Below are 23,839 nucleotides of genomic sequence, written 5' to 3'. Positions count from 1 at the left end.
CTCAGTGGTAAGTGTTTTCCATGGTAGAAGTGTGCCCGTAATTCATTTCCATGGCAACACATCGAAATCGTTTGGGCATGGAAACCTCTGAGCCTTTAGGCGCACCTGCTGACAGGACAGCTGCCTCAGGGGAAGACATTTTTTTTTTCTTTCCTGGAACTATTTGGTTGTGTTAAGAAATTAAGGTAAAATGTAAGTTAGAAGAACAGCCAACTTACTATTTTTCTGCATCCAAGCAATGAAGATTTGGATGGGAATGTTTTAATCAATTTTTCTTGTTTGTTGGAGAAAATGGCACATCCAGTGCACTGATGCGGATGTTAACTGGACCTTTTACTGCAAGAATGAAGACAAATCCAAAGGTTTTTACATAATACATCTGCAGGAAGTAAGATTGCAACATGTTGGGAATATGTCCCATTAAAGGAAAAATTATTTGAACTTCATGTTCAGTTAAAACACCGCAACAGCAGAAATTTTGGGAATCTCCGAAAGTCCTGGAAAGAACGAGGGGATTTCCTCTGATGGTCGGTGGGGCACTTGTGATTTAATCCTCGTTGTGATACGATGGATAAGGTAGGCTAAAGAAACAAGACTTTAGATTTACTTCATGATGTGAGTGAGTTGTATTTGATGATGAGAGGCTATGGCTTATGGTATTTATCTATCTATCTATCTATCTATCTATCTATCTATCTATCTATCTATCTATCTATCTATCTATCTATCTATCTATCTTTCTATCTATCTATCTATCTATCTATCTTTCTTTCTATCTATCTATCTTTCAATCTATCTATCTATATCTATCTATCTATCTATCTATCTATCTATCTATCTATCTATCTATCTATCTATCTATCTATAGAAGCAAGTCCATTGTTGTAATGTTGCATCAGTAGCCAAGAAATTACATCAAAAATATTTTCTCTTAACTTAAAGATACTCAAGGGGTTATTTAAGGAGAAAATGAACTTTAAGTGGTATATTACATGATAGAGGGTATAAATTATGAGCAGTATTGGATTATTTTACATAAATGTGTGTGTATTTAGGTCATTTTGACTAACATCCTACTATCAGGGCACTGGGGGAGAGGGTCACCGTTACCTCACAGCCAGAGGTCCTATTCTGGTCAGGTCAGGTAAACGAGTAGAGCTGATAAGCACTGGAAACCTTAACCTGCAGCAAACTACTGTTAGTTTTAGAGGTCATTCATCCCTCATGGTTGCTAATTATAGATATGTTACTAATTTTACCCTCATTGAGCAATACTGTGACATTGAATGTTGCTCTTCTTAACAAGAAAGAATGAGTTCAGACCCACAGGGTTCAAATGTATTTGATTTGTCATGTTGGTGGGCTGTAGAATCTCAGTCGGTCGTGTGAGCTCTGGGGCAAAGGCCACCACATGAAAGCAAAGAATAATGAGTTTAAAAGGTCATCTGATACACCCAACAGTCATGGGTATTCAGTTCTGCACACTGACAAATCACAGTGATTAGTATGAGACTATGATTTGTGTTTATGTTGTTTATAGAACCTTGTGCTGAAAAGTCTTTTTCAAGAGTTGTCCTGGCTAAGATAGCAGCATTAAACCGAATTATTAACATCATAAGAGTCCTCAAAACTTATAACACAAGATCAAGAATATTTTGTGGTAAATTAAATTATCCACATGAATCCACTATTTTAAGATGCCATTCTGAGTATATAATAATAATAATAATAATAATAATAATAATAATAATAGTAGTAATAATAGTGATAACAATAACAATAATAATATGTATTATGTGTATGTTCAATCATTATTAGCTTCATGAAAACAGCCAAAGATAAAATAGCAATACATATGATTCAGTCAAAATGGCTGCAACTGTCCATAAGACTAAATCCGTACTTTTTAGAAATTAGGTCACGTAGACGTCACGTTTGTTAGTGTTTGTGTGTGTGTGTTTGTGTGTGTGTGTGTGTTTTCTGAAATGGCCAGATGGGGTGAGTTTTGGAAGGGGTTGGCATTTGAATGTGGTGTGACCAGCCCACTTCACCTGAGCATAAAAACAGCTGAAGTGTGCTACTCACACTTCACTGACTCTGCACACACACAGGGTGGACACACACTCACCACACACCTAGAAACACACACATTTACTTAAACCTGTGAAGATGCCGTGTGTCAGCTCTCATTGCGACCAGATGGTGAAGATGCCTTGTAGCTTCAACTCTGTGGTTGATAAAATCCTTCTGGTAAGATTCCCTTTTCTGTCTGATAAGACTTTGTAGATGTTTAGGTATTTTGTACGTTTAGTATTGCTCTGGATTTGTTCTTTTGTTCCATGTGACTGTTAAGTGAATGAACCGTAGTTTTTATACACAAAATGTGCCATGTTGTGTCATAAGAAATACTGGGTGTGGAGCTTGATTGTATTATGTGTTCAGATACTACTTTGCCTTGTACTTTACTGAAAATATGGTTGCACTGTATATGGGAACTTATAGAATCCCTTTCATTTCATTGTTTTGTATTGTAAACTAGTGTTTTTTCTCATTTGTATGGGCTCTGATTCCTTTGTTTTGCTGTTACCACTTCTAATTTTTCCTTCTTGTTTTCAAAATTTCACCGACTTACAAGTATGGTTTTAAATGAATATATGTGTATTTCATTAACTGGACCGTGTGCGGCTCCTGACCTGCTCTTCTTTCCTCTCGTTGCAGGTAGAAAACATCCTGTCAGAGTTCAGGCTGAAGACGGAAGAGCTTAAAGAAGTCATGAAGAGGATGCAGCGGGAGATGGACAGAGGACTGCGTTTAGAGACGCATGAAGAGGCCAGTGTCAAAATGCTTCCAACATACGTCTGCTCCACCCCAGAGGGTTCAGGTAGATACTAAAATCTTCCGCCATGGGATTTCCCCCCGTTTTTATGATGATTATCACCTGTGCAGGTAAAGCCAGTACATACATGTTCAGATGTAGTGTGTGTTTTGACAGAGGTGGGAGATTTCCTGGCTCTGGACCTGGGGGGAACGAACTTTCGTGTGATGCTTGTGAAGGTGGGTGAAGATGAGGAGAGGAGCTGGAAGGTGGAGACCAAGAACCAGATGTACTCCATTCCTGAAGATGCAATGACAGGCACTGCTGAAATGGTTAGAATTGATTTTTTATTCATTTTCAATAAGTGTTGCTTTTTCATCACCAGTTAGTACAGCTGTGCTCTTGTGGAGCTAGCTCTACGTAACTGTTTAGAGTGTCAAAAAAAATCTTGTGTAGAGTTATTTTTAAACTCTTCAGAATTAAACTAGAACTTATTATAGTGCAGTTTTTCCATGTCTCAAATCCTCTCTTTCTCACTCTGCAGCTCTTTGACTACATAGCAGAGTGCATGTCAGACTTTTTGGACAAACATCATATCAAGCACATGAAGCTTCCTCTCGGTTTTACCTTTTCCTTTCCAGTACGGCATGAGGACATTGACAAGGTAGGATGCTATACTATACATTGGACATACTTTTAAACAGTACTAAGATGGGTCAAGACTCTTTTTGATTCACTTCACATGCCAGATATATAAAATGTCTGTATTCATTATAAAGTTTAGACATTTAAGGTTTGTCTCTGTCCTTCCCCAGGGTATCCTTCTCAACTGGACCAAAGGCTTCAAGGCCTCTGGGGCAGAAGGGAACAATGTTGTGGGTTTACTCAGAGATGCTATCAAGAGACGAGGGGTGAGTGACTGCATCTTATAATTATTGTCTTTCTTATTTATAAGACAACACAAGACTGTTTTGTAACACACGTAGACAGCTGGATGACTCTAAATACATTTTAATTTAGGACTTTGAGATGGATGTGGTTGCCATGGTAAATGACACAGTAGCCACCATGATTTCCTGCTATTACGAGGATCGCAGCTGCGAGGTTGGAATGATTGTTGGTAAGTGGTTTCTTAACCCACTCAAGCATGACTGTGCTACTGATATGCACTGGCTGACACATTAATATGCAGGGACATGCAGACTCAAGCACATCTTGATATTTATTTTTTTACCAGGCACTGGTTGTAATGCATGTTACATGGAGGAGATGAGGACTGTGGAGCTGGTAGAAGGGGAGGAGGGTCGGATGTGTGTTAACACAGAGTGGGGGGCGTTCGGAAACAACGGGGAGCTGGAGGAGTTCAGACTGGAGTACGACAGGGTGGTGGACGAGACCTCTATTAACCCCGGGCAGCAACTGTGAGTGCATTCAGTTCAAATATGCTGCCAAATTCACACATAGGAAAGCTCATCACTTGTTTGACCCAACTCCATATGTCTTCCAACTTCCACTGTATGTGCATGCACTTAAGTGTTCTGGTTTTGACTAATATGGCTTTAAAGGTACTGGGAGTGAAAGAGGAATACTGTAGTTGAAAACTTGCCGCACACCTTTTCCCTTCTTTTTTTCTGAATCAACCATCCTTCTGTGGCAATACTCACCTGACTCTCACCTGACATCTCTGTGTTGTTGCTAAGGTACCAGTTGTTTTTCCTGAGAATGCTTATAAATGGCCAGAGCCCTCATACGTCAGTGGTCAGTCAGTGTGTGGGGGTGTCAGATTAATGACCGCTCTCTGCTGCTTGCTATGTTGCCTGTCGCCCTAATGGCTGTTTACCCTTAGCGCTGGCAGCCCTTTCACACAGACAACTGTTGAGCCCAGGCTCATTGAGCCTCTTAAGCACTGACTTTGTCATTCTCATCCGCTCTCCTTCTTTGAAAGAAGAGAAAGTTGTTTGCTCATGTGTTTTGTGGCGTGCATATCCTTCCTGTTTCTTCCACCATTTCAACAATTGAGTTCACGTTCCCACCCTCCGTATCAATATTTGTTTAAAGTTACCTGTCTCTTCTTTTATTCTTGTCTCTTGTAGATATGAGAAGCTGATCAGCGGGAAGTATATGGGTGAGCTGGTCAGGCTTGTTATGATGAAGCTGGTGAATGAAGACCTGCTGTTTAACGGCGAAGCCTCAGAGCTGCTGAAGACACGTGGCAGTTTTGAGACGCGCTATGTCTCACAGATGGAGAGGTGAGCATCTGTGAATCCTAACCTGGTTGCAGTTGACCCCCCACTAAAGACAATTTTTAAAATAGATATGTTGCCTATGAAAATAAAACACAAGATGACTGGTGATGAAGATGATTATAACATTAATAATCTATGTAGACAATCACTGCATATCACACCGTATGTCGATGAAGCTCTTTTTTTAATTTTGCCTTTTGACATTTTTTTCAGTGACACTGGGGACAGAAAACAAATCTACAACATCCTGTCCTCACTGGGTGTTCTGCCGTCAGAACTGGACTGTGACATTGTTCGTCTGGTCTGTGAGAGTGTTTCCACTCGTTCTGCTCATATGTGCGGAGCAGGGCTTGCTGCTGTGATCAACCTTATGCGGGAGCGACGCAGCCAGGAAGCCCTGAAGATCACAGTGGGGGTTGACGGATCTGTCTACAAGCTGCACCCATGGTGAGGAATGCCCCGTGTTTTTGACTTTTGAAAATCTCAGCTTTTTTAATATATTTAAGTAATGGTGAACTATGTGATTTGATTTACCCAAAATGCAGTTTTTCTTTTCTTTACTGAAAAATCCCCCAAATCCACTTTATTGGAAAAAAGAAATTAGTTGGGACAGTTGGAGATTTGACTGATTCTTTAAATTAAACGTGTTGTTTCTCTATCTCAGTTTCCGTGATAGGTTCCACAAAATTGTCAGGGACCTCACACCTCACTGTGAGATCACCTTCATTCAGTCGGAGGAAGGGAGCGGTCGTGGAGCCGCCCTTATCTCAGCAGTGGCCTGTAAGATGGCTGCATGCCTGCTGACACAGTAAAGGGGATTGTGTGCACTGAGCTATGTTCCGGCAGGACAGCGATGAAGGAAGCCTGAACTCTGATCTGAGAACATTGATGACATGTCATCCACAGCAGACAGCTCTGGCCTTTGCCAGACTCTGAGGGATGTGTCAGCAAAGTAGACACTCACAGCTGAAAGATGTACAGACAAGAAAGCAATAAGTATTATGCTGTTTTTGGTAGCATTAGACCAATTTCAGAGTTTCTGAACTCATGACTGCCAGTTTATAGAGTTTGGGAATGAACTGGCCCATTTCAAAAACTGTCTGATGTATTATCAATGACATATTATAATACCTGTGCAAACTTGTTCATATTTAACACAAGGATTATTTTTGTAAATGCTATTGTAAAGTATGAAAAAAATCAAGCTCATTGCCTTGTTATGTAGTAACTTCTGTTTGTGAGCAATGAAATATCTCTTTGGTATTGTATATTCAACTGTTATATTTACAACTTTATGTGTGTTAGAGAGTAGGTTGCAGTTTTTTCACATGTGCCTGGTGAAATGTGCTTTGGGTGTGAATGTAAATAAAAATGAAACTAATATACGTTATGCTATTGTTTTTTTTATTGCCAATTATGACTGAGGTTTAATGCCACGGCTAAAATTTATGCTTTTATAGTTATGTGAACCTGTTAACAAATCTTGAAGTTATGACTTAAATCAAGACAAGTCTCCAGAGTTAGTCCATACTTATATCAGTGGTCCTAGATAATATACCAGCTTAAATCAGGGCATTAAAAAAAACAGTGAGAATATAGTCCATATGCTATTAACTTGATTGTCATGAAATCCTTATATTTTTTTAGGAAATGTGTAGAATTGCACAATGGGAAGTCCTGATAATAGTGCACATAGAAAATACATTAAAGTTAAAGGTAAAGCATGATTTGACCTATGAGGAGTTTGGTGAGTGACTGTCAAATGTCTGAGGTCACTTTGCCCTGTCTCCTCTTCTCCCTCTCTGCTCTTGGTATCTCTATTTTCCAGCCCAGAGGAATCCTGGCTGCTTCATCTCTTATCAGGTCCTTTCAGTGCCACACAGAGAGCAGTCATGGCCATGTAAGGGACTGTAATGCCCACCACAGGCTATTATAGGAGGGTAGAAGATAAGATGGGCTGTACATAAAAACCCACCCCAGCATCACACCTCTGCTGAGGGTCCACATACGATCACTCAGACATGGTAAGTCAGTCAGCGTTCTCAGTCTTTTGATACTTTTCCAACAGTGATGATTCAAAAAGAAAACCTCATTGAGCGATCGTTTTATTGTGTATAATTGTTACTGTTGTATTATTTGTGTTCATCTTCTCAGGCAAGCAAGAAGGCTTCTAATAAGAGACAGAGGGGAGCACAGAAGTCTTGCTCCAATGTCTTCTCCATGTTTGAGCAGTCCCAGATACAGGAGTTCAAGGAGGTACAGTATTCCATCTTGTCCTGACTCTTAACAGCTCCCTATTTATATTATATATATATATTTTATTTTTTTAAATCCATGCAAAGGAAGGGGAAAAGGGATATTCAAGTAATTCACCTTCTTGAGGAATGATTGGAGCAACCATTTAAACAAACTGTATAGTTGAAAAGTATTTCCCATTGCAAATAATTGTATTTAATGCAAGAAAGATTAAAATGCATATGGATTTTGAGGTAATAACTTGATTCTCTGAAGCAGTTATTTATTGTTACACAAGCTACATTTTGTTCATTTGAACCAAAAACTACAAAAATAGGATAAATGTTCACATTTTACGTTAATCGATCAATATTTAGAAAAAAAATTGCATGTGCACAACCTGTAATTGTTACCCTTTCTATTTTTAGAAAACAGCTCTTTGTACCAGAATCCATATAAAAGATCAACGCAACAATCCTTTTATTTTAACAATAACGAATGATGTAGAATTCCCTTGGAGATGTACTAAATAAAATTCTGAAGTACCGATTGTAAAGAGCTAATTTTACAGGAAAATTTGCAATTTAACGTACATTTTTACCATGCAGGGTGAAATAGGTCCTGCCTCCAGTAGTTTAAAAGAAAAAAAGCTTCAAATGTTGGGCTATATCATATTTTATTTTTATGTTTCATCATTATTATAATTTGTGTTTTATTCTACAGGCTTTTGGCTGCATTGACCAGGACAGAGATGGTGTTATCAAAAAACAGGACCTGAGGGAGACCTATGGACAGCTGGGTATTTTCTTTATCTTTAACTCTTTACGTTTTTAATCTATTAATGTTAATATAAAATAAATAAAAGTGACTGTTGGTGCAACCTGCATTTCTTATTGCATTTGATATATTTGTTTAAATGAGTTTCCTATGTGTGTTTCTGTCCCAGGGAAGCTTAATGTGAAGGATGAGGAGCTGGATGAGATGTTGAATGAGGGGAAGGGTCCCATAAATTTCACCGTGTTCCTGACTCTTTTTGGGGAGAAACTCAACGGTGAGAGCTTTTCATTGATGTTCAAATAAATCGTTCCTGTTTTGATGAACTTTTAGAAGATGCTTGACTGCCTTGTTTTTCTCCAGGCACCGATCCTGAAGACACTATACTTGCTGCCTTCAAACTTTTTGACCCCAATGCGACAGGCTTTGTTAATAAGGATGAGTAAGATCTTAATTTTCCATATTAGCTTTAATATTACAATGTTTTAGTTATTTATCATATCCTTTTAAAAATGTTGTATCTTGTTTATCCAGGTTTAGACGATTACTGATGAACCAGGCTGATAAATTCACAGCAGAAGAGGTTTGTGTTTTCTATTTCTAAAGACTCGACAGACCCTCAAACTATTCTTTAAGATTATCATTTTCACCTGGAAAATCTCTTATCTCTCATAAAACTCTAGGCAGATCAGGCCTTCGCTCTTGCTCCCATCGATCCAACTGGCAACATCGACTACAAGTCACTCTGCTACACCATCACGCATGGAGATGAGAAGGAAGAATCCTAACAAGTACTGTAGTCGGGTTATACAGGTCCTCCAAACATGCAGATAGCTGGCTGGTTATCATTCAGAAACGATCATGATTGATGGAAAACCTGATTAATTCAACGTCGACTGTTCAGCAGTTATAACTGCTGCAGTTCTGTTCGTATCAAAAAATTACTCACTTGTTTGTATGCTATTGAGAATAAAGTTTTTTTGTAAAGCTTATTTGTTGATTACAAATGCTCATTCTGTTAACTGTATATGGAACAAGACAAAAAAGCTCATTACAATAGCAGTGATCCCAAAGTAAAATTCTGAACAATTCGATCCGATGAGGCGATGGAGTTAGAAGCCCGAAATGTTGGCAGTGCAGTTGAGTTAAGGCTGTGGATGGACTTCTGGTGTTGAACTACCTTGTTTATGATGGTGACGGTAGTTTGGTTGTCTGGATGGATGGATTTATGAGAATTATCACTCATGCCCCCAAAGAATGGCAGCAACAACAATGAGGCATGGTTTGAAAGCGCCGGAGGAGGAGAGGTAATGACTGACACTGAGAGACAGGGGGCTGCATCAGCGCAGAGCCCAATGTCGCCAGATCGAGGTACGTGGCCATCGTGGGTGAAGGAAGGTGAAGTAGAATAGCCCGTGCGCCGTCGCATGAATTTGAGTTGATTTACAGTGCCGATTCATAACAAAAGTTATCTCACTTTACCTATGGTGTAGGTAAAGACCGCACTCTACAACTCAATTATGGTTTACATAGACCCAACAATTCTCCCATGATCGGCAACCTTGTGCAAACGGTGGCAATGAAAACCTTCCCCTTAACAGACAGGAACGTTTTGGCACAGGAGAAAATGAAGGGCCGGCAGGCGGAGCTCCATAGATGGCAGGGCTACAGAAAGAGATGGCTCTCCTTGAGGACGTGCGCTTCCATAAAGATATTCATTGTTTCATATACAGCAAACATAGAGGTAACGTAGGCACATAAACTTAATGCAGAATTCCGGGGCTAAATCTGCAGAGTGAGTGGTCGGCCTGTGTTGGTTTGTGGAGGGGCCTCATGGTTGGACTCTGCAAGGGGCCCCGGGTAACTGAGCTACGCCACTGGCAAAGGTAATAGATCTGTGTCACTTGTTGCAGTTTCAAGTTAAACCACTTCTCACTCCACCTTATCTTGAAGCTTGCGCGAGACCACTTCTTGGCCATGGCTTGAAAGTTGCGCTTTTAACACAGTCCGATCGCCGATGCTAATGACCGTTCATCATGGGCTTCTTCGTCTGATGCGCTGTGTCCTCGTCGGGCCGTCTCTCCTGCCGTGTATCAGTTCTCACTGTAGCTCTCAGAACAGACACATGTCGTTCAACATCTACTCGCTTTCATTGTTAATGTGAACAAGGCTGTTCGGCTGTAACGAACATTAGTTCCGCCACGGGAAATGTGAAATAGGGACCAGTACACGTGCTGGAGCCGATCAAAGGTGACATCGGGCGTGAGGCGGTTTACACCCTGGGCACATGGAGACAAACAGAGACAGACAACCATTCACCCTCACGGGCAACTTAGAGTCATCAATGAACCTAACACCTGCATGTCTTTGGACTGTGGGAGGAAGTCGACAGCCACCACCAGACCACCACCGTGCCGCCCTTCACCTTCAACTCATTGTTCATTATCATCTTTACATTACATTAAAATATTGCCTTTATTATTAACTATTTATTATAACACGCGCTTTATGTTTTATGCAACAGCACTTACAGTAGTAATTTATGTTACTGTCACTTTTTGTTCTGGTCCTCTGTATATTGAGAGAGTAACAACCAGCGCGTCTGGGACCGATGGATAAACTTAATAATGCATCACTATGACAAAGGCTGTTTTTCGGTAAAAGCTTTTGTGATAAAAGTATTGTCCACAGACTCTATGTATATGCATATAGGACTATATGTAAATATCTTAGAACAAAGTAAAATAAAGTAAAAATGTCAGTGGCTCCATCACATTCACAGAGTTAACACTGCTCTTCCATTCTTTGGGTACACTGTTGCTATGGATACAACAACAAACACCCCCATAAACTCCGCAGCCACATTTTCCTGCTCACACTGAACACAGCGGACCAGGAGGTGTGTGTGTGTGGTGTAATACTGCAAAGGAAGCTCCACTTCTTTCAGCACATTTGCAAAAGCAGGGTTGCATCCAAATGGTTGAGAGTTAACGTTGGATTTCTGAAATCTGTAGTTCTACCGAGTTCTACAGAGATGCCTGTTGCACCTGGAGCTGCAGGCAGGGTGGATGTTGGAGTAGATACTAGCACGGTATGGAAACCAGATGGACAGAGGAAGAAGACCAAACCTGCCAACAGAAACTGTGACTCATATCTGCAACGGTGGGTAGCATGCTGCACATGTAATCTAACAGGTGTACCTTAAGTAACACTGTTGCTGTGACTTTTCAGTGCACACAACAGGTTATTGTCATTCAAAGCACAGAATGGGATTTCAGTAAAGAAAGAAATTCAGTGCATTTTAAGATATGTTAGAACCACATCTATTGACTAACATTTACTGATAGAAAACAAATTGTAGCAGGCCAAATTCACATGCAGATGTTATTTAACAAACAAGCTGTAACCAGTGCATGCGGATGTTATCACCATCCCCCAGCAGCTACTTTAATAATGGCAACACATAAGTGATGAAAACATAACTAATAGCTAGCTAAATCTAAAAGCATAGCCTACAGTAAACACACGAGATATCTGTGATAATAGACTGTTAGAGACAGGGCTGCTCTGACTTTAGAAACCATTGTGAGGTAAATTCACAGATTTGCAACAGAGCAGCTTTATTAGCTTTTATTGCCAAGAGATAAAAGCAGCTTAAACACTACTGGTCTGAATCAACAGCAACCTGTTTGTCATTTGATCTTTGCAGAGGGAGACACAGATGTGAGGCACTAATCAGGCTCATAAATATTCCACTATAACATTTGTTTCTCCTGGCTGACTCACAAAAAAAAAAAATGAGAGAGGAAGTCACCGTTTAAAGACACACTAGTTGTTGTCTGTAACACATTTGTGAATAAATTAGATTCAGCTGAGTTTCTTGGCAATCATATGTAAACTTATTTTCATGGTTGGCATTTGCAGATATCAGGAACTCAAACAGAGAAAGAAAAACAAACGTAACTTGTTGCAGGTGAGTACAAGTAGAGGATTGAAACTAACTGGTTTGGAGGTTGTCAGACACAGTGTGGCACTGGGATGTTTGTTTTTACACAGGACAACACCCATGACAGCACAGATCCAAATGATAATGACAATGACGATGAGAAAGATGGTGAGAACGATGGTGAGAACGACGGTGAGAACGATGGTGAGAACGACGGTGAGAACGACGGTGAGAGCGACAGTGAGAGCGACAGTGAGAACGACAGTGAGAACGATGGTGAGAACAGACTTTGGAAACAAATAATATATATATAAATCTCAAGATTGCATGAACATTCCCACAGCTACACTGAGTGAATTTCTTCCGTCTTTATTTCATTTTTAGGAGCCAAAGAGGAAAACCCACAGAAAACCAACAGCAGTGAGGATCACACTTCAGAAAAACTACCCAGCGGAGAGAGATGTAAAAAGTCTCGGCTTTGTGTTCTCCTTTAAGGAAGACACATCTCATGTGAACATTTAATGAACCATCTTTCACACTCAATATCATCATATATGTGCAAAAAAAACCTTGTCTTTCCATGCTTTACCTTTGTTCTGTTAGAAAAGGGTGAGGGATCAAAGGTTACCAAAAACACAGTGCAGAAACTATCAGTGTATTATGTCAGTGTTAAATTCAATAACAAACAGACAGGCTGTCTTTTAAGTGAAAACTATGTGACACAGGTGCTGTTCAGTGTTAATTATGTTGCAGTACATGGATTAAATAATATTTCACGTTAAGTTATAAAATAGTACAACTACAAAATACCTCCAGGTTCTTTTTGCCATTGCATAATAAAACAATGGGGATAGAAATTGTAAACTAAAATGTATATTTAAAAACAATGAAAGAATACAGTTTTTCTGGCTTGTCTGCAAATCATAAAAGTCATTCAAAGCATAATCTCAGCATTAACATCCAATCACAATAGTACCTACAGTTCAGCAGCAGTGAAAACTTTCCCTTTTCACAGTCACACTCTGCTCCTCATAAAGTTCCATATTGCACTCGTGTTTTCTGTGAATCACGGAGACTCTCCTCCTTTGCTGTACCTGAGGTTTCACAGTGTGTTCCACTTGAAATTATTCCCGGTCAGGTTCAGTGGATGGGAACATACTAGAGGGGAGAGGACTGTTTCCAGTGTATATCCCCTCGGAAACAGGGCAGGGGTTTGTACAGCGTACTGGTTGAGGATGTCAGTCACTGTTGCTGCTGTCGTCTCCCACCACCATGCTGCTGTACTGCTTCTGCTGCTCCTCTTTAAAAGACTCCTTCACCTTTGCTCTCTTTAGGCCTCCATCCCTGCAGAGGCAGGCAGGTGGAGAAAGGACAAACTGAGAGTGGTGCTAGTCTTGTAACCACATCTGTTCAATGTCAATAGATATCACTTTCCGACTATATACAAAAAAAAGCACTTTTTTTTTTATGTTTCTCATGTTTGACATTCACTTAAAAAGGAAAACATGGTCCTCCGTGGATCACATTTTTTTAACATTCCTTTGGAAACCTTTTCAAAAAGCCATTAGGTAAATGTTTAACTTACAGAAAGATTTTTACCCGCCAGTTGTGATGTAATGGTACAATTATGTAAATGTAAATAGTGTAAATCACTATTCTTAGTCACAGGTTAAGCTCTGACCTGGATTCAACTCCATATACTCTTCAAATAAAAGTCAAAAAGAGAAGAAAAATACTTCAGAACAGATAGACAACTATCAACTAAACAGAAGTGAAAAGGTTGAATCTTACCACTGTAGATCGATTAGCCCTCCCTGGTGAGCGATGGCTGACTTCACTCTGTTGGCAAACTGGACAGCATCTTCCCCCTCCTGCCATTTTTGAATGAACAACAAACTCAGTTTGTGTCTGTGTGTGTGTACAAATAAAATATAAAGACAAAAAGAAATAACATGTTTCTTTGTGCTCCCGTGCTTCGGCACTTCATACACACCTGTTGGTGCATGGCTGGCAGGTACCAGACGTTACAGACGAGGGCCCAGCTGGTCATCATCCTCAGCAGGTAACTGACCATACTATACTTGGAACTGTTCCAGAAAGCATCTCCAAACTTTGGGTCATACTGGGAAGAGTTAAAGAAAGCATATAAAATTGCAGTGAGGGACTGTAAATAATGAAAGTATGTGAGAAAACATTTGAGTGAAAGGTGGAGATTGACAGGCAGGACTGATGTACCTTAATGGCTACTGGATATATCGTAGCTCCAATTTCAAAACTCCCTTTTTTAAACATCATGACAGATGTGTTATTGACGCAGGTTCCTGTGAAAACCAGACATCAGGAGATTAAAGGGAACAGAGTTGTGTGAGCTCTGTCCAAACCCACATGAACTAGCAGCTCATTTGTCATAGCTGAGTGGCCAGACTGTCATCAGGCGGCACTAGGCTTAAATAACAACATTTACTGAGTCTTATCTTTGATGATACAAAGACAGACATAAAACTACTGTGGATCAAGTAACTCTATCTCTCTACATGGTCACACTCACCCTCTGGAAATATCAATATGGGCAGCTTTGTCTTGTCATTTACATGATCCTTCAACCTGGAAGCAACACAAAGAGGTAATGGAAACCATTTCCCGACTGTATGTATATACAGTTTATATAGATATAGATATAGATAGATATATAGACAGATAGACAGATAGATAGAGAGAGTTTTCATATTCAGGACAATACTTAAAACATCTGGAAGGAGTCTCTGTGTGAAGAAGTGATATTACTGCATGAGATACTGGAATCCAAACTGCATGAGTCACTGTTCAGTATAATCTTTCCAAAACATATCTGTTCTTGTTTGAACTTTAGAGGATTTAACTGCCAGGACAATGCCAGCCTCTCTTGATGCCAGAGCAGCCACAGAGACAAAATACAGACGAGGAAGACATACAAAGACAGGCCTGCAAAGTCGTGCTGGAGTTAAGGAGTGGAAAACTGACCTTTTGGTCACTAGATGGCGATCTTTCATTTCTGCTCTCTCAAACCAGACATGAGGACAGGACCTCACCATGGCTCTCTGGATGACTCCAATCAAACCTCCGTGTACCTGACCCACCTGGTAAACATTTACGGCAGCATGTAAAGATTGAACATGAATAATTAACAGTTTAGAAATATTAAAATAATACGTATTCGTACCATAGCATAACACCCATCGTTGCAGAGAATCACAATGTCAATAGGACTGGTGTGATTGGCAACACAGATTCCTCCTTTTTGGGGTTTATTTTCCCTGTTGTTGTGAGGTGGAGTCATGGAATCAGTATCAGATGTTATTCCTGATCTGATTGTGAGAAAGTTACAAGATGAGGAGGCTCACTTACCTGTTGTGATAGCGGATGGTGGCAGAGAGTCCTCGAGCACAGATCCTGTAGCACATTACATGGACCCATTCACTGAGCCAGAACTTCATCCTGAAAACACACACACATGCATGAAAGAACAAATGAGGAAGGAAACATCTCCACAGATATGGAATATATATATATATATATATATATATATATATATATATATATATATATATATTATTGGTGTGGTTTGTAATCACCTCCAATTGGGGAGTAATCCAACTGCAGACGTTCCTATGACCAGCCAGGTGAGACCAATGCAGGCCAGAAGTATCCTGCAGAAGGTGGAAAACATTTATTCCTCATTTATCCAGCAGAAAAAATAAACACTCATACACATAATGCATGCTGAACAAAATGAAATAGGTCAAATTAAAATTATACCCTCACAAAATACAATAAAAGCATTGTCTGATGGCACGTTGTTAGAAGTTGGCTGGTTTTAATGTGCCAACAATGTTATTTGTGAAGTTAAGCCAAACACCTACACATCTGGGTGCTGGTTAAGCTTTTAAAAAGGTACAATAAGTTGGATTTTCCTACAAAACAATGTAGACAAAAAATAATTCCTCTCAATCATCACATATTGCCCATTAGAAGTGTGTGGCGGTGTCTGTATCTGCAGATATTCTGCCCTCTGCTTGTATCTTCTTATTCTGTCGTGTTCGGGACTTTTCTGGGTGTCAACCTAGAGAAGCATTTTACGACCAGGTGCCAAACCCTAAGCATGCATCCAAGAGGAAGCTAATAAAATGGCGGAGACACTGGCCAAAAAACACAAATATAATCTTGTCCCAAAACACGTCTGAAACCATTGTTGAGCTGAGAAGGAGGAAAGAACTTTGAATTTTGAGTTTACCAGAAAAAGTGGTTCTAAATCTACTCTTAATGAGGTTTGACTCAACCTTTTTCTGTCTGGAGGGAAACATTGAATTTGTATCACTACATCTTAATTTTGCAGCCAGCAGACTCTTTTCATTATGGGTGTACCTGAGCGGGGCGAGGATGCAGTATCTCACAAAGATGCCAAGGCCGTAGACTAGGGTCAGCTTCAGACTGATGTACTGGAAGTCGTTGTTGTTGCGAGTCAGTAAGTTCCATGACACCAGCTCCTCTGAAGTAAACCGCTGGGTCACCTGCATTTAGAAATGAATAAAATAAAATAAATCAGACTAGCATATAAAGGACACTGAATACCATTGACATAATAAATTGTTTTCTTACTAATGAAATCAAAGTGTACCTCATCCTCTACAATGCTTTCAATTCCTCTTCGGTAGAAGTAGAAACAGTCACTAAGAGTAAAATCCCCGCCCACTGGTGGTTTGGGGCGACTGCGTCTGAGGTCCTCAAACTCTTTCACCATAGAGCCATCTTCCCTCTGGATGAGACCTGACACACACACAAAATGATTATCTCAGCAATCTGGAAGATGAGTCAGGCTGCCTTGCCCTATCTTTTAAGATTGCGCTGATAGCGTCCGAAGACGAGATGGTTTCAGTGAACAGAAGACAATTAATCAAAGTTCATTCAAGAATGTGTTTCTTGGGGAGGGCATCGTCAGGAACAAGAGCCTGTGGGACAAACTCATCTTCCACAGAGGAGACTCTGGTGGGATGAGTGTATTCTGTACATGGCAATAAAGATATAAAAATACAAAACTAAAATGCATAATGATTTGTATTACAGAATATTACAATATTGTATTACAGAATACTGTATGCTTTGATGAATCAAAGCATACAGTATTCTGTAATATTACCATTCTGAGACATGTACTTCAGGAGAGAAAGAGAAATTAAACAGCAAGTCTGCTTCGCATGAAGATGCACAACATGTGTCATTTGGCATAATAACACAGACTAATCTGATTTCAATAAATACGGGAACTGATACAGTAAGAGATATTGCATTAGGTTTCTCATCACAGCATGGACTTCGCAAGAAAAGTCATCCTAACCAACAAAATATGTCAACAATCCACCTAAAATGTACACGTTTTGACCTGAAATACAGAATAAAATGAGGACTGAGCTGTTCAGAGAGCAGTCTTAAGTAATGAAGGTTTCACTGTCTGGTATCTAACAGGTCTCAGAACAGTTAAGGGTTGGTCTCAACTTAGACTCCACATTATCTGATAACTCAGCAGGCAAAGTCCAAAACCTTGAGTAGCAAACTCTCTATTCAATATTCAATACCAACAATCAGAAAAAATGTCTGTCATATCTCTGTTTATGAAGCACTTTCACTTCTTGTATTCCTCGCTCACATTTAAAAAATGTAACGCTGACACACTTTGGACTTTACAGAGGCCACATTTGGCTGAGATTAGTTATGTCTTCAAGTGTTACAGCAAGGGACAACCCCCTCTGACTGATAAAGAATGACTGATAAAGAGTTGATTGCGTCGGGAGATTTCCAGAACAACTTCACCTTGTTGTCAGTCATTAAAGTTCTCAAATTAACAGAGTAAAGGAGACTGAGGCTGCTTGGTGCAGAGGACACAGTCCTATAGTTCAAAATAAAACAAGGTCACAGGACTATCATCACTTAAGAAATGCAACTGTAGACCAAAACACAAAGCATTTTGAATTCAATAGGTAAATGAATTACTCTTTTAAAACAGGGCAATATCATTGCAACATGCATGCCAAGACTTGTAATATAGTTTCTTATGAAATCCAGCTCTGCAGCAGCACACATATATGTCCCTAAACCCCCATCTTTCACAATAAAGGATATAACAGCAACTTTTATTTAGAAGAGTGATTTAGCTTATTTAGAACATATTTCCATATACATAGTATACTACTCACCATTGGATGCAGAGGCTTTGACTGTTCGTTCATCTGCGTATACCTTTTCTATATTCAGAGTGGCCCACTGTAGAAAAGGACAGATAGAGGACAGGAGGCATTCATATCTTACCTACAGTACGTGGACCAGTGGATGTGAATCTGCACATAAAGCATGTACATCTGTGATTAACACAACAATATGAACAGCAGTACCTCTAAGGTTTTCACCAGGAAGGTCATGTAGGTCTCAGAGATGCCTAGTGAGAAGCCAAACATGGCTGGGATCATGATGAGGCAGATTATGAGGTACAACCAAATCTTCAGTGCCCAAAGGGCCAATGCCCAGAAGTCCTCCATCTCCACCTTATTCCCCGAGAGCAGCCCTGTGGCTCAGATGTACTGCAGTCCTGTATGGGGGAGGCACAGGCAAGACAAATCCATCATCAAAAACTCACTTGTGTCAACATATGAAGGTCAACAAAAACAACCACAATGACAAGGCGAGCAAGTTTATTTAAATGAAACGTTGACACGCAGTACGGCCTCAACAGGTCACAGTACACTGCACAGAAACACAGGCGATCACTGTCACATTCCTGCCAGTATAAACAAATCTATGAATAACCAAACTGTGACAGGACACCTTTAGACTACGAGAGACTGTAAATCAAGACTGCAATCGTTCTGTTCCTATTGCTGTATGTCTGTATTTTCACGTTGCACGAGCATTTCTTACCTGAAAAACTTGCATCCATGTCCTTCCCTCTTGAGGAATACAAAGGTCTGAGCACAGAGAGCAAACACGCCCATTTACTACTGGAACAAAGTTCACGGAGCACCGGGCAACAGCGCCCCCTGTGGACAGGAAAGGAAATGCATACACGTGGCTCATTATTCATGTTTGGTGGGGAAATGCTGGTTGTTTTTTTGGGTCCATTTTTCCCCCCGATAAAGGTGGCCGTGCAAGCATCGTACGACAGAAAGTCACTCAAATTGGCAGGTGGGATGCAAATTCCTTCAGGTGCCGCTGTGTCATCATGGGTGCAGAATTTATGAACCCCCCCCCCCCCCCACACACACACACACACACACACACACACAAATACCCAACATTATTCAAAATCAAAACTGAATAAATGTATTTTCAGACCTCACATTCTTCACATTTCAGATTCACATCTAAAAAGAAATGATTGAAATGTTGGAACAAATAATGTTGGACAAATATATTTCTGACTCCACATTTCATCTCCGGTCTCCTCCACTACAACATAAATGAACGGGTAGTTTCTTACACAAACGCTGATGGTCAGCATGCTTTTTTTTTTTTTTAAAAAAGGGCTTCATATTTTTTAATATTCATCCATATCAATTAATCATGCATAAAGTACTCCCATACACTGGGAGACAAGGAAGATGGTGAAAATGGGTGTGAGTACACATTACATGCACCCCAGACCCTTAAAATGATGATTTACTAATATAACAGTTAAGTAAGCAGTGATACGCTGTTGGCTGTTTAGAACAAATAGACAAGAAAGGTAAGCACAGAAAATGATCCCTGTTCAGTACTGTTTGATTGATGGTGAGCCTCTAAGAAGTTGTGATTTACATAAGGTGGCATGGTATGAGTTGCATAAGAGCAAAAAAACAACAACGCTTTTGTCCTGACATCCGATCTGAACCCCTGCTTTGTGTTTTTTACAATTATCTCAAAAGCGGTGGTTAAGAGTCCAATTTCATTTGAATCATTTGAATCGCTCAGTTCACCTTTGCTCAAATGATCTTCTGCTCTAAAAGTGAAAGTCTTTTTCTCAAGTTTTTCAAATGAATGACAAAATTATTATTTAAAAGTTGAATATGTAAAATCTTCATTAAAAGCTATATTTAAAATAAAATAAATAATACACACAGGGGGCGTTTTGAGGGGTACAGAATGAAGGTATTGCTTTTCCATAAAAATATATTTAGTCTGAATTAATATTTAAGCATTTTTGAAAATGACTTTCTATCACGTTCTGTTTACATTGTCAGTAGCATTGGGTATTGCAGGTTGCCCGGGTTGTCTGTTGTTAGATGCCGTTATTGTAGGCTGGCACTGGGTGAAATGGAGTTTGTCCAATCCTGCACCTGCTTATTTGTCCCAGCAGCTGAGTGACCGGAGACTGGTAGAAACCAGAGTCAATATAGGCCAAGCATACACTTGATGGACTGAGCTAAAGGAGTTCAACAGCATTAAAACGCACACCCAAACGGCTAAGTTTCTCCTTGATCGTAAGCTAACTTTCATGTTTACTTAGCTGTAACGGCTAACAGTAACTGTCAGTCTGCAATACTTGTTTTTATGGTGTGATTTGCTGGAGGGGATGGGTTCAAACAGGCTCAAACAGACTCCGGTCTCCTGTAGGCTACTGGGCCGGGTCAGACCAACCTGGCAACCTGAGTGCTGTAATTATATTTTGTTTTTGCGACTATGATCTTGAGACACTAGACGGCGGTGTTCTGCTCATTCTCCATATTCAATCTTTATATTAGTTTTTTCTTGAGTTTCGTGGAAGCAATTTAGTCAGAGAAAACTATTCACTGATGAAGACCACCAAATATGTATGAAAGCTACGTATATACAGTATATTTACACATACATACAGTATATGTCCTACCCTCCTTTCAACACACCTGTTTCATGACTGTATCTTGCACGGTTATCATGCCAGGGGGGTAAATGGGGGGAATCACACCTATTTTTGAACTCGGCCTTCATTTTGATCTCATCTACACACCTTGATCATGACTGTAACTTGCGCAGTTGGGACGCTCACAGTGACAAAATCTGGCCACGGACAGACAGACAGACCGACTAATAAACACCTGGCAAATTACTCAAAACTGCCTCTGTGGTAGTTCCGGCGACAGTAAGCGTCTGCAGGACCACATTTTGCCATGATGAGACACACAGATGCAAAAAGTTGAAAACAATACCAGCATCACTGTCGTGACTGGTGGCTATTTCTGTACTGAAAAATAAAAGAAGAAAAAATATTACACCACTTCGGTCAATGCGGCGATTAGCGCACGTTTGTGTGGGGTGTCACCTAAATGGTCCATGGTGGTAATAGCATTACCTATGCTGCCAGTAGGCTGGGCCCTACGAGTGATCTGTCTGTGTCTGTGTCTGTCCGCATCAACAGATTAAAGAAAAAAGGATGCAAAGGCTTTCATTTCAGTGGGGCTTAAACTGGTGCACAAGGCCAAATTGAGTGACTACAAGTGAAACATAACGTAACATTTAATTTAGTTTTGTCTAATCGCTGGTTGTGTGATTGGCCACCACAGTATGATGTTGGGTTTATTCTCCAAAAGTTTCAACATGTTATTTTTTTGGCAACCCCTGTGGTCCCAACTGTCGGAGCCTTAACACACTACCACAGTCAAGTGAATGGGAGGACCAGCGTTTTTACCACAACACCCGCTTTGGTGTTAATGCAGTCTTATACTGGTGCATCAGCTTCATGTCATTGGAGTTGTTATTTTTTGGACTCGTATGATGATCTTCAGTTTCTCTTCTCATTTGAGAGCACTAACCCCGCTGCTAAAATGCTTCTCTGAAACTGATGCATTTTAGGAAACAATTATACTGAAATGCCCCAAATCTCTCAGACATGTAACAGACCGTAACACAGGGAGAACCTTGATGAAGAATGTGGCTAAAGTCTCTCTCTCACACCTAAGGCTAACAAAAGGTCCTGATTATTTTCCAGGTTCAGACATTTCACAGTCTGTTGCACATTACTGTAACAGGGGACTTCAGGGGGTCAGTTAGGGTAATGTCTGTGGGAATGATAAAAAGATGAATACTTGTATACTTGGCAAAATAAAACTGCCTTTCTTCCACAGTAACATACAGGAAAATAGGTTGTGATGACGCATTTAATATCTAAAATCTATCCATCTATCCTCTCATTAATCACTTTGATTTAGTTAGACAGTGCTAGCTTCATCCATTGTTGATAAATTAGGCAAATTGCCTGTGCCTGCAATTTTAAACCAGGTAGACTTCCCAGATGTGTAGTAAAACACTTAATCAACAACACACTACTTGTCCTTTAATGTTAGGGTGTGTTCACTCCATAGGCAGTGCTTGTTAGTTCTAAAACAGCTGGTTTTTTTTATCTTAAAATCTCAAAACAAACACAACAGCTACAAATCTGTTGCATGCTGGTTTTATTGGGTCCAGTTGGGAGAACACCCCAGTGACCCGTTAGTGTTGTTATTGTTGCTGTTGGGTCGACTGAGATTGACTCAAAGCTCAACTGTCATAATGTGGGCCTGTGTGCAAACAGTGGTTCACTAAGTTATTTTTAAGCAAAGGGCCCGTTCATTATCCCGTTCATTCTCTACTGCAAAGTAGTTTCTGAGAGATTGAGTCATCTAACAAACATTATTCTGTTTTAAAGCCTGTTATCCAGTAGTACGACCTGGAAATGCTTTGTTTCAATACTATAACTATAAATCTCAGACTCCACAGTTAAATGAGTTCACTGCATTGTCTGCCTCTGTGTCTCCTCTGGACCGGGACAACGAAGAAGAGAATGTGTCATATCTGAGTAGCCATTTAGTCACACATGCTGCAGATAAACATTAGAAGTAAACACAGAAGTATTTATTGAGAGGGGTTAGAGCTGTCAGAGGATACGTCTCAGAAAAGCCATCTACCCTGAGCGCCATGGTTCACGGGGGCTTTAAACATTCTCTGGAAATAATAAATAATATCCTACAGAGGGCTATTCCACAGTGCACCACTAACAATGACAAGCTTGTCTACTTTTACAGAAAGACTCAAAGGAGACTAGCCAATATATTTAAATGTGAAGATATTCTTAGTATCCAGTTTCCTTGAATCTACAGTATATCAATCCTGCACACTGAAACCTAATTATTGGTTGATAACAAACAAATATCAACCCTGTTGGCTACAATGATAAATTAGAACAAGTAGGTATAGAAATGATTGTTAAAAAGCTGGAGCAGCAATATGGAAAGAACAAGTATTTGTCCCTGGCTCAAATAAAATTAAGGAATGCACGTGTTTGCACATTTGGTCTATTGTTCAACTTTTAGACAGTTTATTCTCCATTGAATCTGCATATAGGAGAGACACAGACATTTCCATGTTTTCCAAATTTCTAATTCCAAACAAAATACTAATGCAAATATTTGCTCATATTATTCAGACCCATGAGCACTGAAAAGCAAGGAGAGTTCTGATATCAGTTTGTATACAATTACATAACTGTACCTGTACCGAGGTAAAAATAAAAAAATATATATAGTGTGAGTCATTCTTAGGTACTTTATATTGTGCAGATGTTAACATAGCAGTACTTACAGCCTACTTAGGGGAGGCAATAGGCGTGGACCCTTGAGCAAGGCACCAGACCCCTTACTGATGGGGGTGCATGTCCATGCCTGTCTCTTAAAATATATTCTATATATCTATATATATTCAGCTGACACAGCTTCCATTACTGTCATTTGAACCATGCAAAAGAGCTGAGGAAGTTAATTTTCGGACATTTAGAAGTTTTGTGAATTAACAAAAAAGGTCAATTTCAAA

At 39.9% G+C, this 23,839-nt stretch overlaps 3 protein-coding genes across 5 annotated transcripts; 2 read left to right on the top strand and 1 right to left on the bottom strand.

Annotated features, from left to right (window-relative positions):
• Positions 1–2,169: 2,169 nt before the first annotated feature.
• gck (glucokinase (hexokinase 4)) lies at positions 2,170–5,873 on the top strand (the record flags this gene model as incomplete). Of its 2 annotated transcripts, none has more annotated exons than XM_083911877.1 (10): positions 2,170–2,250; positions 2,719–2,881; positions 2,993–3,147; positions 3,360–3,479; positions 3,631–3,726; positions 3,836–3,935; positions 4,053–4,236; positions 4,909–5,064; positions 5,275–5,508; positions 5,726–5,873. In XM_083911877.1, the coding sequence occupies 10 exons, from the start codon at positions 2,170–2,172 to the stop codon at positions 5,871–5,873; spliced, it is 1,437 nt and encodes a 478-aa protein (XP_083768003.1). The 2 variants fall into 2 exon arrangements, with proteins under 2 accessions (XP_083768003.1, XP_083768002.1); XM_083911876.1 differs by having other exon boundaries at positions 2,978–3,147.
• Positions 5,874–7,203: 1,330 nt separating this feature from the next.
• On the top strand, positions 7,204–8,858 carry myl7 (myosin, light chain 7, regulatory; the record flags this gene model as incomplete). Its single annotated transcript, XM_083913203.1, has 6 exons — positions 7,204–7,317; positions 8,020–8,095; positions 8,243–8,347; positions 8,434–8,512; positions 8,605–8,657; positions 8,758–8,858. Exons 1-6 carry the CDS (start codon positions 7,282–7,284, stop codon positions 8,856–8,858), a joined length of 450 nt encoding a protein of 149 aa, XP_083769329.1. The 5' UTR covers positions 7,204–7,281.
• A 3,152-nt stretch (positions 8,859–12,010) lies between these two features.
• agpat9l (1-acylglycerol-3-phosphate O-acyltransferase 9, like) lies at positions 12,011–19,027 on the bottom strand. 2 transcript variants are annotated; one of them, XM_083912224.1, is made up of 14 exons: positions 18,962–19,027; positions 18,439–18,632; positions 18,244–18,310; positions 16,671–16,819; positions 16,418–16,563; positions 15,628–15,702; positions 15,401–15,490; positions 15,216–15,309; positions 15,017–15,132; positions 14,565–14,620; positions 14,252–14,337; positions 14,010–14,138; positions 13,808–13,887; positions 12,012–13,360 (listed from the first exon to the last, which is right to left on the bottom strand). In XM_083912224.1, exons 2-14 carry the CDS (start codon positions 18,580–18,582, stop codon positions 13,255–13,257), a joined length of 1,338 nt encoding a protein of 445 aa, XP_083768350.1. In that variant the 5' UTR covers positions 18,583–18,632; positions 18,962–19,027; the 3' UTR covers positions 12,012–13,254. The 2 variants fall into 2 exon arrangements, with proteins under 2 accessions (XP_083768351.1, XP_083768350.1); XM_083912225.1 differs by lacking the exon at positions 18,962–19,027 and having other exon boundaries at positions 12,011–13,360; positions 16,671–16,801; positions 18,228–18,310; positions 18,439–18,580.
• Positions 19,028–23,839: the final 4,812 nt, after the last annotated feature.

Source organism: Echiichthys vipera (genome assembly GCF_963691815.1).
Source record: "Echiichthys vipera genome assembly, chromosome: 4".
Lineage (NCBI taxonomy): Eukaryota > Metazoa > Chordata > Actinopteri > Perciformes > Trachinidae > Echiichthys > Echiichthys vipera.
This window is presented reverse-complemented; position numbering and strand designations above follow the sequence as displayed.